The following is a 15,232-nucleotide window of genomic DNA, read 5'->3' as shown; positions in this document are numbered from 1 at the left end:
TGAGCCACGCCTCCTCTGAAGTTCACTGTTTAAGATCTTCAAAATGCAATCAGATGTCAAGTAGATTTTGCTAATTTTTAATAAGCTTGGTCCAATGATGAGCAAGGGGAAAATTTGGTACAAATCAGGTTATGAGAAAATGTCAAAAAAATATTTCTTTCAAAAAATTCTAAATGACAAAAAAAAAACTTGCAATGGTGTATAACAATTGAGCAATTGCAATTCAGATTTATGGTGTGAAGGGCATGAAAAATCTAAATATTTGGTCCTTAATTATAATCTGGCTGATTATACTTCTTGATCTGCACACAACTTCCAATTATTGGTGAAAGTTTCATGTGTCTACGATGTAACATCTCACGGGAATTTAGGAAAATATTTCTGAAAAAAAGAAAGAAACAATAGCCAATTCTGGATTGAACCCCTAAAAACTGTACTTAAATCCAGTACTTAAGTAAATCTACTCTCCTCTGCTGTATTTAGATTTCACCCAAAATGTGATTGACCCGATCTGATCAGCAGGATCTGGAGCAGGACGCTCGCTGGCTGACATTTACAGTAGCAGCAGCAGTCGGCTGCGGGCTGGCTGAGCGCCGGCTGAGCTCCGGCCGCAGCTGAGGCCGACAGATAGAGAAGCCAGAGAATCACTAATAAGCACATCAGAGGGGCCGGGTTCCCTGAACGCAGCACCAGCTGCCCGGGAGGCGTCCACATGCACACACACAGGTAGACGGAGAGAAGCCAGGGCTGCTGGGAGAAAGTCACGCTGCCTCCATACATAATGAGCCGCGCTTTGATATTCAGTCGGAGGATCCCAGAGACGATTAACATGCAGCTTCCACCCACAGCAACTCCTCCCGGGAATCAGGCTCCTCTGACCTCAACTGATGAGCTACTTTATCATATTAATATGCTAACGCTGCTATTATTGGTGTTATTATCGGCGTCTACAACCACTTCACACCCAGGATTTATCCGAGAGAATAAAAATCACACAAAAAAAACACATATCTTTCGATGCAAATACGTTTTCAAGGATTCATGATATTACTAGATTATCAGGCGGCTTTGAAAATAAAGAGACGGCTGATTTTTTACAGTTTTGCACCCCGCTGTGGTTTGCACCTGTATCATTTTAACAATCTTTTTAAAAAGAACACAGTGACAGAAAAGATGATGAATCAACTCCACCAATGCATATAATTTCTGAAAATATTCATGGAGCATTCATCTTCTTTAAAATAAATGTCCAAAGATGGGATTTCCTTCCACACTTGAGTGGATTGAGGTCTCCAAAGACGAACATTATTCATCCCACAGCGTTATTCTGTCTGACCCTACAGCCAGAGATGTTTGAGACCCCCCTGACTCTCCTTGTCTCTCCTCGTTGTTATCAGCGCGTCAGAAGAGGTTTCCAGTACAGATTTGCATAAAACTTAAGCGATATTTTCAAAATGTCAATAAAACAAAATTGCAGGAAACTAAATGGAACCAGTTCCATGTTAGTGGTAAATGTTAATGACGATAACAGCAAATGTGTGTCACAGGGCTCACTGACATTTTTATTTTTAATTTTTAATAATCACCTGCATGCCTCGCCTCATCTATTCTGCTTCTCCTTACAGGAAAAAAACGTGTGTGAGCAGCAATTAGTTTCACTCAGCTGCTTATCTTTCCCATGACTCCTCAGACTTGTGGAGAGAAAGTCAATACCAACCACAGTGTTACTGCCTGCCATCCATAGCTGTCGTTTAAGTGTTTTTTATTTTGTGTGAGGGGGAAAGGTCGCTCCGGGCCAAAAGAAAAGAACATATCACCAGTTTACAGCAGAGACGGAGAGAGGGGAGAATCCTAATGTCTCCAAAAAACTGAAAATTCTGCAGTCTGATATTTAACAGGAAATAAAAGACACACAAACTCTAACTGGTAATTACTTTTTTAACTTTGTTAACTTTCCAATCTGGTCATTTCAGAATTATTGCATTTAACCCTTTAACACATGAATCAACATCACGTTTCTTGTGCTACTTTAAGACGCCTTTCACAAGCATTTAAACCTCCTGAACCTTTAAAAACATGAGAAATTTGTAGATAAGTAGTATAGTTTTATAATGATATTTTTATGTAACAGGAAAAAAAGTTTTATTGATTTTAAGCACTTTTTAAGGGCATCTTCTTCTTTGTTTAGTTTTTTTACTTTTGTTTTTTGTCACTTATTACAAGGTCATTTTCTTATAACTTTCCATAAAGGTTTTGCAAATTTTCTGGCCATTTGTTTTGAAGTTGTTCATTGTCCTCTTCCCACATTTCTGAGAAAAATCAAGCCAGTTTAATCAAATATCAAAGGGTTAACAATCTTACCGCCATAACTTTGAAGAAGAAATTAGGTATAATTTTGATTCATGTTTTACATGCAGTAGCCGTCTTTAAAGATACAAGTAATAACTGTTATTTGACTTTTGTTATGTATAAATAAATAGTATAATACGTTTGTACCGACAATTGGCAATCGGATCATAAATCAGCGAAAGGATAATGGACGATTGTTTTTCTTACACCAACATTGAGGCAATTTTAAACGCTATGCTGTACGCTATGCACGATTATCAGTTGTGGAGTGTGAAGGAGAGAGCTAATCCCTGGTTGTGTTTGGATGGTTTTATTGGTGATTTAAATGGAAGAAAGTGATGCTCTACACAGTCATTTTCCATCTGCAGCTACACTGCTGCATGTAGCTACATGCTAACATCAGAGAAACGTTTCATCTTGGCTGCCAGTGTCGTTAGTTTCTTCTGATTTCGGATCAGATTCCTTCTAGATTATGTCTGGTTGTGAACATTTAGGTTTTGAAGCTTTATTGGTGATTTTTCTTGTTAAAAAGTGCCTCTATTCTTCGTTTAAGTCATTCCCCCAACAGAAAGGATGGTGCACTGTGGTTTTTTTACTCACTTGTGCACCTTTTTTTTTTTTATAAGATAATTTTTTGGCTCTTTTTTTTACTTACAAACAAATTCCAATTGACCAAGTGGATATGGCAATTACGTTTTGGATCTTGAATCTTGAATCTTGAACAGAAGTCGCCAAGATGTGAAAGGCCTGGAAATGCTGACTAATCAGAGCACACTGGGATTTTTGGGAGGGTGTCTCAAAGAGACAGGCGCTAAAACGGAGAATTTCAGACAGATGGTGAACACAGGTGTTTGAACACAGACAGTGTGAAGAAAATCATGTGTTTTTTCAAACATTAAACAGTAAACATGTTCTCGTAGAAACCTTAAATGCAAGTATGAACGTTGCTTCTCTTTAACTCAAACATTACCAAAATAAATCAGCCTAAAACCTGACAGATACACTCACAATCTTTGATGTGGTGTTCAAAAGAGCCCCTGAAAGCCCAAAACATCCTCAACATGAAATTCAACCCAGACCACAGTTGAGTCTGAAATGATCATTAATGAGAGCTGGGAGGACATTTAAGGGTCTGGACGAGCTGCGGCAGGATGTAATTTTAATTACAAAGTGTTTTTTGTCACAGTGATTATCTTTCCAGAAACTTCCAGCCTCATCCTGCAATTACAGTTAACACAAGAGTGGGAAGGTGGTGAGGGCTCGTTTAATTATTGTTGGACAGAAAACAAACAAAAAAATAAATCTGTAGCGAGTCAAATATCTGAATAAATATCACTAAAACACATTTGAATAGAGAGATGTGCAATTAACCCTTTGTAACCTAAGGATGAAAAATAAAAATAAGAAGAAATCCAGTGAAAAATTATATACATAAATATATATTTAAAATTCTGTTAAATTTTCCAAATATTTCCTTGATTTGTACTTTTATTTTTTCCTTTCCTCTTTTTTATTTATTTTTTTATTTTTTTAATTTTTTATTTTTTTTTACTAATTTTCAGGTAACTTTCTTGTACTTTTTACTAATTTCTTTGCTATTTTGGGGGGTAATTTCCTCTTTTGTTGCTCATTGCCTTCCTTCCATGCTTTTAAAAGAAGTCAAACCAGTTTGCTCAGGTTTCAAAGGTTAAATACTTGCGAAAGGCATCTGATATCAGCACACGAAAACACAGCGAGAAAATAGAAATAACAGTGTTCTCCTTTTTGTTCTCACACAAATGTCATTTCTTTTTTTTTCCCAAGAACTTGATGACACTTTTTGAACTTTTTTTTTTTTTGCAGTTTAAGGCACTTCAGCTTAATTCCAAAAATAAAAGTGACATTAACATCCAGATTCTGTGCCGTTATGTAATTGGATCAGCCTGTACTGGAGACGTCACTGAAGTACAGCGTGTTCTGGAGTTGGATTTCATAGATGCCAACACAGAATGTGGAAATCATCTCCAAAGTTATTTCTGCTCAGAGGACAGTAAACACTTTTGTTTGAGGAGAAAGGCAAATGTAAAAATGTGACTGTGTTCCAGGGACGTAGCAAAGAGTCAGTATATCATTTATGTCTTCCAAACTGATGGAAAACAGGCTAATTATGCCGATTATTCCTGTTTTATGATCCTGTCTGGTTCGTCCACCTGGTCTCTTCTGCTGACGTTCAGTTTAAAGCTCCGCTGCTCCAGTTTCTCTCCGGCTTCAGCTGCTCTCTGATCACACTCCCACAGCCCGGGGCTTTACAAAACTTGTGCTTTGATCGGGGAGGAAGGTGGCGTCCAGGTCACAGAGACAGAGAGCTGTACAGTCACAGGATTCAGCCTCCATTAACCTCCCGAAACCTCCATAAACTTCTGCGTTAAGGAGATTTAAAGTTTGATGAAGACTTTTTTTTAATAGCTGCATCAGAGAGAGAAATGTTCGAGATGTTTCGTGCATCATTTTAGATAAATTTCCCCAAAATGAAACTAATGAAACCATTTCATCAGAGGGAGAAATACTCTTGATGTTTCGTGCATGATTTTACATGAAAACAAATTTTGACTGGAATGTCTGAGCTTTGGCTGGATACATCATGCTAAGTTAGATTTCACAATCAGTTTTTTTAAATTTTGACTTTAATTAAATAATATTGGCAACTGAAATATTGAATCCTATTGCCACATGTGTGTAGTGACTGATTGATTTTGACTAAGTTACAGGAGCAGAGCACGTGCATTTTGATATGTTTGACTTAGTAATAGCCAAAGTGAAATTTGAAAGCTTTAAAGTAATAAAGTCCGCCATTGTTGTTACTGTTGTTGTCCTACTCCAGCATGGCTGTCTAAAACGTAGTGCTCATGCACAAATGCGGCCGCGACGTCACTATTCTCACGGGATCTGCGCATTGTCAGTTTATACGGTGACAGAATATTATACGGTTGTTTTTTCAAAAGATTACACTCTGGAACCCAATTTTATCGAATCGCATTGTGGTATAAGGGAGCAAAATGTAGGGTACATCGTATGTGCACTCAAAGTTGCTGTGCATTGTGGGTATTGTATAGTGCACTATAAAGAAGATAAAATTAACAGCTGAGAATTCGAACACTACAAAATGGCAAACACACTATGTAGTGTACTATTTCCGTAATAGGGAGCAGTTTCGAACACAGCTTTTAGCAAACCTGGAAGTTAAGTGCAGCTACACTGTGCGACACGGGTCTTAATGATCTTGGGTATGTACGATGACATCACCTACTAAATCGCTGGCTGCGACCGTCGTCCATCGACGTCGATGTGCAAGAAAAAAAAGTCGCCAGTGTGCGTCATCCATCTACGCCGCTGTAGTGGGCAGAGAAAAATGAAAATTCCAAAAACAAACATGAAGCAAGCCTTCAATGTGGTGGCATTTGTGTGTCAAAATAAGTCTGAAGACGAGGAAGAGGAGGAGAATGCGGACGTGGTCATGGCAACGACCATCCTTGAACCTCTCAATGTGCGACGTGGGATCACCGTTTTAGGCCCATGACCAAAGTTATCGTCTGGGACAGCCCAAAAGCCCAGTGTATACCTGGCATAAGAGAGTAAGAGGTCCATGCGTCGGCCTTCCAGCTCTTTCTCACCTCTCTCCCCGAATCTTCATCAGCTTCCTCTGACCTTCACGCCGGTCGGGCCGTTTGGTTTCGTGGTAACAGCTTGTGTCGGGAAGGCCGCATAAATCACTTCAGAGCTTGTTTTTTCTCTCAGGCCCACAAATGAGTTTATGCTCCACTGTCTGTCATACATTTTCATAATGATTCCTCGATGCATTGCTGGAATCACCGCTGCTGTTTCGGGGCCCTCGGGGAGGCGGAAACTCGCCATCTGTCGCCGTGTTTTCCTCTTCCTTCCTCTCCTTCCTGGTGGCTAAGCGGAGCCCCACTGAGGATTTCCCCCGCTGTCAGGCTGACACTCAGTCACGGGGACCATTAACCTGGGCCTTGACTTTACGTCAGGCGGTTGCCATGGCGACTCGGGTGGTCTCTGAGCAGTGGTGGCGACGGGGTTGTGTGTTGGGAGCGTGTGCACAGGTGTGATGTGACAGATGGTGGAGGGCGGGGAGAAGAGACAGAGGTTTTTGCAGCCTGATTGAGCTCTCTACATGAGTGTGTGAGTGTTTGTGTGTTTGAGTCGATGGTCTTTCCCACCGCAGCCTAACAGTTGGGTTTTTTTTGCCCCAAAATGAGCTTCATCAGCATCAATGGAGGCAACCAGAGAAAATATAACCACACTTTACTGCTTTCTGTCACAAGTGAAAGCACACAGATGCTCTCCGCTTTTTACACACGTCTACGTAGATGCTGCTGCATTTTACCCGCATTTTATTAGTTACACGATATGATACAATATGATATGATACAATACGATACAATAGATTAAACTGTCCCTGCAGGAGATATTTGTCTGGGACTCAGTGCTGCACAAATAATGTCTCCACACTTACTGACAGCAGTGACCGAAAATCTCAATGGCAGGGAAAGAGTTAAAAAAAGAAAAAGCAGCAATGGAGGAAACCCTGCTGCTGACTGATGACATGTTGTGAACTGATGTAGCAGCGCAGCAGTTTGATATGCAGCATATTGCAGTGTGTGTAGTGCTGGCAGAGCAAAACCATGGCAACACGGGCGAAATCAAAGTAATTTATCCTTTTTATTATCGGTTCTATTTATCGGCGAAAAATGTTATTACCAGAGTTATCGGTATGATGTCATAAGTCCCAATATTGGGCCAATAATTATTGTAATTATTGGTCCCGATAATGCGGGTGCTCATATTTGCCACACTTTAAGGTATTAACACACTAATGTTTCCGATTTGAGGCACATCACTTTGTTCAAAATTGAAGTACTTAAATTTTGGCAACAAAATACACTTTAAATATAAATATTAAAAGTAATCATTATGCAGAATGGACCATTTCAGAATAATAAATATATATTATGGGATTATAGATATTGATGCATTAATGTATTCATTACTTTAATGTTGCAGCTCGTAAACATCGAGCTGTTTTTTAATAACATTTAATATACAGCTCCGTAGCTTGTGTATTTCCCCACAGGATCAATTAAGTCTTATGTCTTAATCTTTATTATTACATCATAATTTATTATTATTATTAATCTTAATCTGCAGAGTGACTACAAATAAATGTAGTTAAGTAAAAGTTATAGTTAGTGTTATAGTATAAAGTACTCAAATACTCAAGTACAAGTACCTTAAAATTGTACTGAAGCACAGAACTTGATATGTATTTTTTATATTTTGTATTTATTTATGTTATTTTGCAAATATAAAGTGGTTCAGGTTCAAAGTGTGTCTGTGGATCAAGTCTCTAACCGCCTCCTTCTGCCGGTAATGACTGTGGTTACACCGAGAGCCCTTCACAGCACACTGCAGACAACAACACGGAGAATCAATAGTCTCGCACTGGCTCATGAACGCAGCACGGAGCCTAATGATGCGTTCAGGGTCATTTGTCACACTGAGATGAGGAGAGGGAGTCCTGATGTTTCTCTGCTCTGTTGTTGATCCTAGTTTAAAAGACAGAGATTATCAGGAGTTAATGATCATCCAGCTGCTCGCATGATGGAGCTCCAACAGTTAAACAGTCCACTGCCGAAAACATTCATACAGCTCGCAGTTAACGGGCGAGATGAGGCAGGACGCCATGAGCGCTCTTTGCTCAGTGTCCCCGTGTCGGTTGTTTAAAAGCTCATAATGCATTAACTGTTTTTTTTTTTTGTTATAGTCTGGTTCTATAGACGGTTTTATTTATCTGAGCTGCAGACTGAAACTTTGGAGGCCTGTTTCTGACAGTGTGATGAGATAAAAGATACTTTAGGTCATTATAATGAGAAACTTTTTCAAAATAATGACCAAGTATATCAAAATTTTTATTATCTCAAAAGCTTTGTCAAAAAAAATTACTTAGTATGTCAAAATGGCTTTCTTAAAATAATAACTTGGTATTTCAAAATAATGGCTCCGTATTTCAAAATAATAGCTTAATATCTAAAAGAGTTTGAGCCTTCTCAAAATAATGACTTAGTTACTCATAGAATGACTTGGTATTTCAAAATAAGGGCTTATTGTTTAAAAAATAAAAATGTTTTGTTCAAAATAATGGCTTATTAATTCAAAAATAATGACTTAGTATTTCAAAATAATGGCTTAATACATCAAAAATAATGAGTTTTCTCAAAATAATGACTTAGTACCTCAAAGGTTGACCTGGTATTTCAAAAAAAATGAGTTAGTATGTCAAAATAGTAGCTTAGTCTTTTCAAATAATGTGTGTCTCAAAATAATAACCTTTTTAAAATAACAACTTGGTATTTCAAAATAATGGCATAGTATCTCAAAACAGTGAGCATTCTCAAAAAAGTGACTAAGAATCTCAAAATGTTGTGTCAAAATAATGATGTAATATAAAAAAAAAGACTTTGTTTTTCAAATAATGGCTAAGTTTCTCAAATTATGATTTAGTTTCTAAAAATTATGCCAAAGTATGGAAAAAGACTTAGTTTCTCAAAAAAAATGATCTAATAATTTAAAATGTGGCGTCAGTATCTCAAAAAATGAAGCTTTCTCAAAATTTCTTAATATTTCAAAAAAAATGACTCAATATTTCAAAATAATGATAAAATAATGACTTAGTTTTTCAGGATAATGACAAAGTATTTCAAATTAATGACTAAGTGTTTAAAAACAGCAAAGTCAAAACTGCTATCCAACATCCATCACTTTGACTTCCCCACCAGTCGCCTGGAGAGTGTAAACTCTAAGTGATGGCTGGTTTTGCGCCAAACTTTCTGCCCGAGGAGACAAAATTATCAGCCACAAACACGAGTCACTAGATTGATTCCAGTAAATGAACCGAGCAGAGTCGACCATCTGTTGGTTTAATGAAAACTGATGGCATTATTCCTGCTGAGATCAGACCATCATTTAGGCAAAGTGATGTTCAGATCATCTGCTTTAGCTGCATGTAGTGAAGTGACAAGTGCAATGACACTCAGCTTATAGCCTGTGGGCCAAATCTGGCCCCTAATAGGATGCTGGGTGGCCCCCCAACCTTTTTTCTAATTCACAATAAAGAGCGATTCACACCGGGAATTGTTTTTGTACTTTAGTACACATGAGGTGCAGGAGTACAAAACAGCATCAAAACAGTGATTGTTTATCAAAAAAAAAAAAAGTGGAGCTGAAACGGAGGTCCGAGCCAATTCCCTAATGTCTTATAATCCGAAACGTCCTAAAATCCGAGAAATGTTCTGAAATCCGAGAAATGCCCTAAAACTGAGAAACATCCTAAAACCCTAGAAATGTCCTAAAACCTGAGAAAAGTCCAAAAATTCTTCTGCATCAACATTGTCAGCTGAGTTATTCAGGTTTATGGTCATGACTGTTTAAGACGTCGTCCTGTTGTCTTTCTGAACCTCACTGTCCCCTCTCTGTGTCCTCCTCAGATGTACATCCAGACGGCCACGCTGACTGTCTCCCTCAGCCTCAGCGCCTCTGTCTCTCTGGGCATGCTCTACATGCCAAAGGTCTACATTATCATTTTCCACCCTGAGCAGAACGTCCCCAAACGCAAACGCAGCTTCAAGGCTATCGTCACCGCCGCCACCATGACCAGCAAGCTGTCGCAGCTGGCGGCCGAGCGGCCCAACGGCGAGGTGAAGACGGAGCTGTGTGAGGGCGTGGAGGCCAGCGGTGAGTAGAAAGAGGGGCTTCTGTGTTATTCAGGCAATCTGATTAGTTGAAAGATGGCATGTTGGTTTTACGCTTTTGCAGTAGAGTGGACTTTAACAATAATTTAGTCAATATACAATTTTAAACAAAATAATGTTATTAAAAATGAACTTTATAAATGTCACAGTTTTCTCTTAAAACATCATTCAAAAGTTTGAAATCAGTTGTCAGTTCATGGTTTTCTTGTCCCCAGAGTGGTGCATGAAAGCGTAGAATTTTTATTTGTTTTCCAGAAAGGAGTCTGACCCTTGATCATTATTGAAGCACAACAGCGCAACTGGGCTCTAAATATTGAGTTAGTCTGTTTTTCTTTGGGGCTTCTGCAGTCTCCTCACTGAGATTGAACAGGTTTAAACTGTTCAGTGCCAGGGGCCACATACCTGGCCCAGCATGAGCAGCGTGTGTGCATCACTGAGACTCTTGAATTTGTGTATTTTTTCTGCGCTCATATTAACAGGTTGGAGCAGTCGCACTGTCTGCGTAAGTAAAGCTGCTCAGCTGCGGCACATCGAGCGATTCAGAGTCTTAATCAGAGTCCAATTTATTCAGCGTAACAAGTGCCGTTTCTGCAAAAGTAGACTGTGAAAACTGTTTGGTGTCCTTCCCCTGGACCACATCAAGCTTCTGTGGCAGATTTTAAACCTTCGAATCGTTGTTAACCATGTAGTCGCTGGATGCATGGAGTTCTTACTATTTGAATCTTGGAAAACAAGACGATTTAGCTGCATGTGGGACTCAAAAATACCAAAGAAGCACTCAAAATCAGGCAGCAAGTACCAATGATGAGTAAAAAGACGGAGTGAAAACCGTTATCGTCGGAACAAAGGCACCGTAAGAAGAAGAGTGTCGGCGCCTCTGTGTCTTCCATGTGGAGGTGAAGTCAGAGTGCAGCCTCTCTAATGAGGATTTAACAGGAAGTTGACTCGAGTTTGTTTCGACGTCACCTGAGACCAGATCTGATGAAACTGTTTACAGCTCAGAGTTACACTTCAAAGCTGCTTCTCGGTCCATCAGCAGAAAAAAGAGTGCGAGGCGACGGATTGTTTACTCATCAGAGATGTGCTGACTGAACTGATCTGCTTAAATCTAACAAGCAGCAGCTCTCACATCAGGCTTCACTTTCTCAACCTCACACAAGAGACGAACCTTTTATCCTGCAGAGTGTTGAGTTTGAGGTGGAAGAAGTCCCAAAGATTCAAACGACATGAGAGGAAAACTCCTGTGAGGCTCATTTTTATACAGCATATTACCTTTATATTTATTTAACCAGAAAAAAACCTTTTGAGACTAAAACAATCTCTTTTTCAAGAGTGCCCTGGCTGAGACAGACAGCAACAAAAGTTACAGACAGACAATACAAAACAAAAATACAAAATCAAAATATACAACTCCAAAACAAACGATATAAAACAGAAAAAGAAGTTACCAAGGAAGGACCAAAAAGTATGCTTGAAGTAAACCATGAAAAGAGGCAATTAAACACAGTTAATACACTCCCTGAGATCACATTCAAAAAGTCCTGCAACAGAGCTTTGATTCATGATCCTCAGAGGACACTTTTTTGGTGACTTTTCATGTAGTGTCACTGTCAGGACAAAGTTTACAGTTACCGGCTCTAATATTAGCTAAATGATCAGGATGATGTTAATTCATGTGACAGCAACATATCTGCTTTTCTGAAGGACAAATTTGTGATGATCTCTCTTGTCACAGTTCTGGAGGTCTATCCAGGGTCCTGGAGTTAATCGATAAAACACTCAATCTGCTGCAGATCTTTTTTAATCTGTTTCCCGAATTCCAATTTTATTTACCAGCTGTGGAAAGTAGGAAGTACCTTGTCTGTTTTTGTACAACTTAAATTAAAATTATTATTATAATTTCTTCTCTGCGTAAGTGTTAAAAATGTTTAAAAAAAAATGTTTTTTATTCATATAATCATGTTTATGTTTTTCTTGCTTCGTAGTTAGACAGTGTGTGTGAGTTCTTTTGCAGTTCATTGCATAACTCTTCAAAAGTTGAGTGGATTATCTGGAAGTTTTGAATCCACAATTCCTCTGTGAAATCGTGGACTATCAGCTCCCAGAAATCCCTCATACGTGACCGCTGCCATGTTTAAGGTGCTCGCCTTTCCACTATCGCTCGCATAACATGCCTTTGTCACCTTCGACTGGAAATAGTGACGGCTAGTGCGGTGGCTGTGATAGAAATAAAGCTGCTAATGTGTTGAACATCCATCGCCATGCTTCTTTGAGTGTTATCGAGAGAGGAGAAGTCACAGAACATCACTCAGTGAAAACAGAGTCATCTCGCAATTGTGTTTTATCAACATTTTGAAAATATTGTTTTAGTTTTGTGCAAAACTGTAATGGAAACCCGCCTACTGACAGCTCATGTTAGCATGTTAAGTTTAGCTTAGTTTTTTGGGGCTTTGCCGGCGCTCCTCTGGCAACCAACTGACAGAAACAGCAGCTCGCACCCTGCAGCTGTCTGAGTGCCTTATGTAACATTACAGGTTACTCAAACAGAAACATACAGACAATTAATGGGGGTATTTGTATACACAAATCTTTTTCCAAAATAGTGACCTTTTCCTAAAATACTGCTGGTTCTGTGGCATAGCATTTCATACTCGATGCCTTTAGTGCACCACAGGAGCATTGAGTGAGGTGCATTAATGATTGCTCGGGGCTCCGCAGATCTCACATCTAAACTCAGTTTAACCTGCTGATGACTGAAGTTAAGTGAAAGTATCACTTCATCAATGCGCTGTTTTTTTTTTCTCCTCAGTCCCGGCAACAAAAACCACCTATGTCAGCTACACCAACCACGCCATGTGAAGACCTGACCGCTCGACACGAGGACGTCCCGGGACTTTTAAAGAAGCAGATTTGTGTCAGACGTCATCACAAGGTGCTCTGAACAATCTGAAGGATCCCAAACGACTGACAAACTGAACCAACAACGTCTGTGGTGTTTTTATGTTTACAGACAGCAGGGAACGGGTCTGAACGGGGCCAAAAACTTACAAGGATCACAACTGAAAACCATCCGAGAGAGCACGAGGAAGCAGGAGGAGGATGGTAACCTGAAAGACAAAAAAACAAAAAAAAGTTTAAAACAAGTCTTCTAAAAGAAATATTTAAAAAAAAATCAATTGTGGGGACCAACCATATTTGTTGTTAATCTAATTGTGCGTTTAAGAAAAAAAAAATTTGTGGTTGTGAAAATTTCTGATTCTTGTCTCATGTCGTCCGTCCGTCGACCTGCATTATGAGACGAGTCTGTCGCTGTTTTTGGCTAAATGAACGGTAGCTTTTTGGTTGTGATATGTCTAAATGCAATGGTTGAATTGAAGCATGCCCGTTTTTATACAAATGATCTATTTATAATAAAGGAATGTTTCACAGTTTGGTGCCATATTTGGGTCTGTTTGTGGGACAGTTTGCACAAGAGAACGTAGGAGCAAAATGTACATTATACTTGTTCTGTTTTGATTGTTGGAGTTTGGTGTCTCTCTTGATTTTCCAGTCAGACGTCCTCTCAGAGGAAACAAGGTGTTTGTGCTGCAAAGATGCTGGTGGTTCTGCAGTGTGAGACTCTTCCTGACACCAGGTATGTGGTTATCAATATCCAAAAACTCCAAGTCATTTTAAGATTCAGTTCTGCAGACACCACAGATTTTAATACAAAATATAATCACCTGTTAAATTATGATATATTATAGATTAGATTTCTTGGCTGCACAGGAGCTCAACCTTTACTAGCTGCAACTGCATCTGAGTGATGGACACATGAATGCATCAATAACCGACCCTTCCTGAATCCCGCTCTTTTTCAATCCGTGCTCCAATAGAGTGTAGGCTGACACGAAATTTAGCATCTCGCTGGTTCCCTCCTCAAAAAAGCCCACAGAGACAGAGTGCATTCATTGCTGTCCACTGATTTTATATTGTACGAATGCGCCTCCTTATCATATACATCTACTAGCGTTTCGGGTTTTTGGCCTGAAAATGCAAACTTTTTCAACCATATTCCAGAGTGCAATCTTTCTGCAACTCCCTCTTCTGAACTGGCAATGCACTGATCCTGTGAGAACTGTGATATCACAGCTGCACTTTGCTCGTTTGGGGGGCCTTAAAACATGAACTTTACAGACCGGATTCGAGTGTAATTTTATGAAAACGCAACACCCTCTGTCGCTGTGTAAACTGGCATTTCGTGGATTCTGTGAGAACATTGACGTCACAGACATACTTTGTGCATGGGTGTGGTGTTCGTCAATTGTGTCATTACAAAGTTACACCACCTTCTCCTGGCCTGGCATGCATACTACAGCGTTTTCTGTTGTTTTTGTGTATCTGTGTGCACGAGGATTGTTTTCACAATGTTATCATATGAACATGGATTTTTTAAAAAAAAACACAAAGGAAAGACCTTTCTGTTTTTAGTATGGCCATTCTCATCTAAATGTGGCCACAATCAATTTTTAGTGCTTCCGCCCTCAGTTGCATATTGTGGCGTCAATAGTTTCAGAGGTTTTCAGAGTGTGACGTTCTGCCTCTGTGGGACTTTTCCATTGGATTTTACATCATTACATAAAATAAGATCTGTGGCAAACAAATTTCTTTGGTACTTATACATTTTTCCCAGCAAGTTAATCTTCACAAATTAAACTTTTCGGATTTTTGAAACCTAAATGTTATCGCAAGAAGTAAAAAAAAAATAAATAAAAAAAATAAGTTAACATTATGCTATAAATGAACAAAAATGACTTAACACCGCCACCACTATGAGGCTGTACAGCTGTGTTTGGCTTGATGCTGTTCTGTTGTCTTATTTAGCCACTTGTTAGCAACCATCTTTTTTTAAGACGCAGAAAACCTGAAAGTCTCCTCAGCTTGTGTTCACTACAGACCTTATTTCAGGCTCTACCACAGACACATTCAAAAAAACCTACTGACTTCCAGACAAGAGCACTGGGAGTGCTGAAATGCAAATTAATTTCCCGGTTTTAGGACCTACTCCAAGGGCACTCTTTAATTTCATAATTAAAACTTTA

At 39.1% G+C, this 15,232-nt stretch overlaps 1 protein-coding gene across 3 annotated transcripts in view; it reads left to right on the top strand.

Annotated features, from left to right (window-relative positions):
• The window catches only part of grm8b (glutamate receptor, metabotropic 8b), a 130,236-nt gene extending 116,657 nt beyond the window's left edge, over window positions 1-13,579 (top strand). For all 3 annotated transcript variants that reach the window (XM_088079657.1, XM_042495869.2, XM_088079658.1), the window contains 2 exons: window positions 9,888-10,134; window positions 12,961-13,579. In XM_088079657.1, coding sequence (XP_087935783.1) covers window positions 9,888-10,134; window positions 12,961-13,010 — 297 coding nt within the window. In that variant the 3' untranslated portion in view covers window positions 13,011-13,579. The remainder of the gene's footprint in view (window positions 1-9,887; window positions 10,135-12,960) is intronic.
• The last annotated feature ends 1,653 nt before the right edge of the window (window positions 13,580-15,232 follow it).

Source organism: Plectropomus leopardus, chromosome 7, assembly GCF_026936395.1.
Source record: "Plectropomus leopardus strain MGB_pleo_1.0 chromosome 7, ASM2693639v1, whole genome shotgun sequence".
NCBI lineage: Eukaryota > Metazoa > Chordata > Actinopteri > Perciformes > Serranidae > Plectropomus > Plectropomus leopardus.
This window is presented reverse-complemented; position numbering and strand designations above follow the sequence as displayed.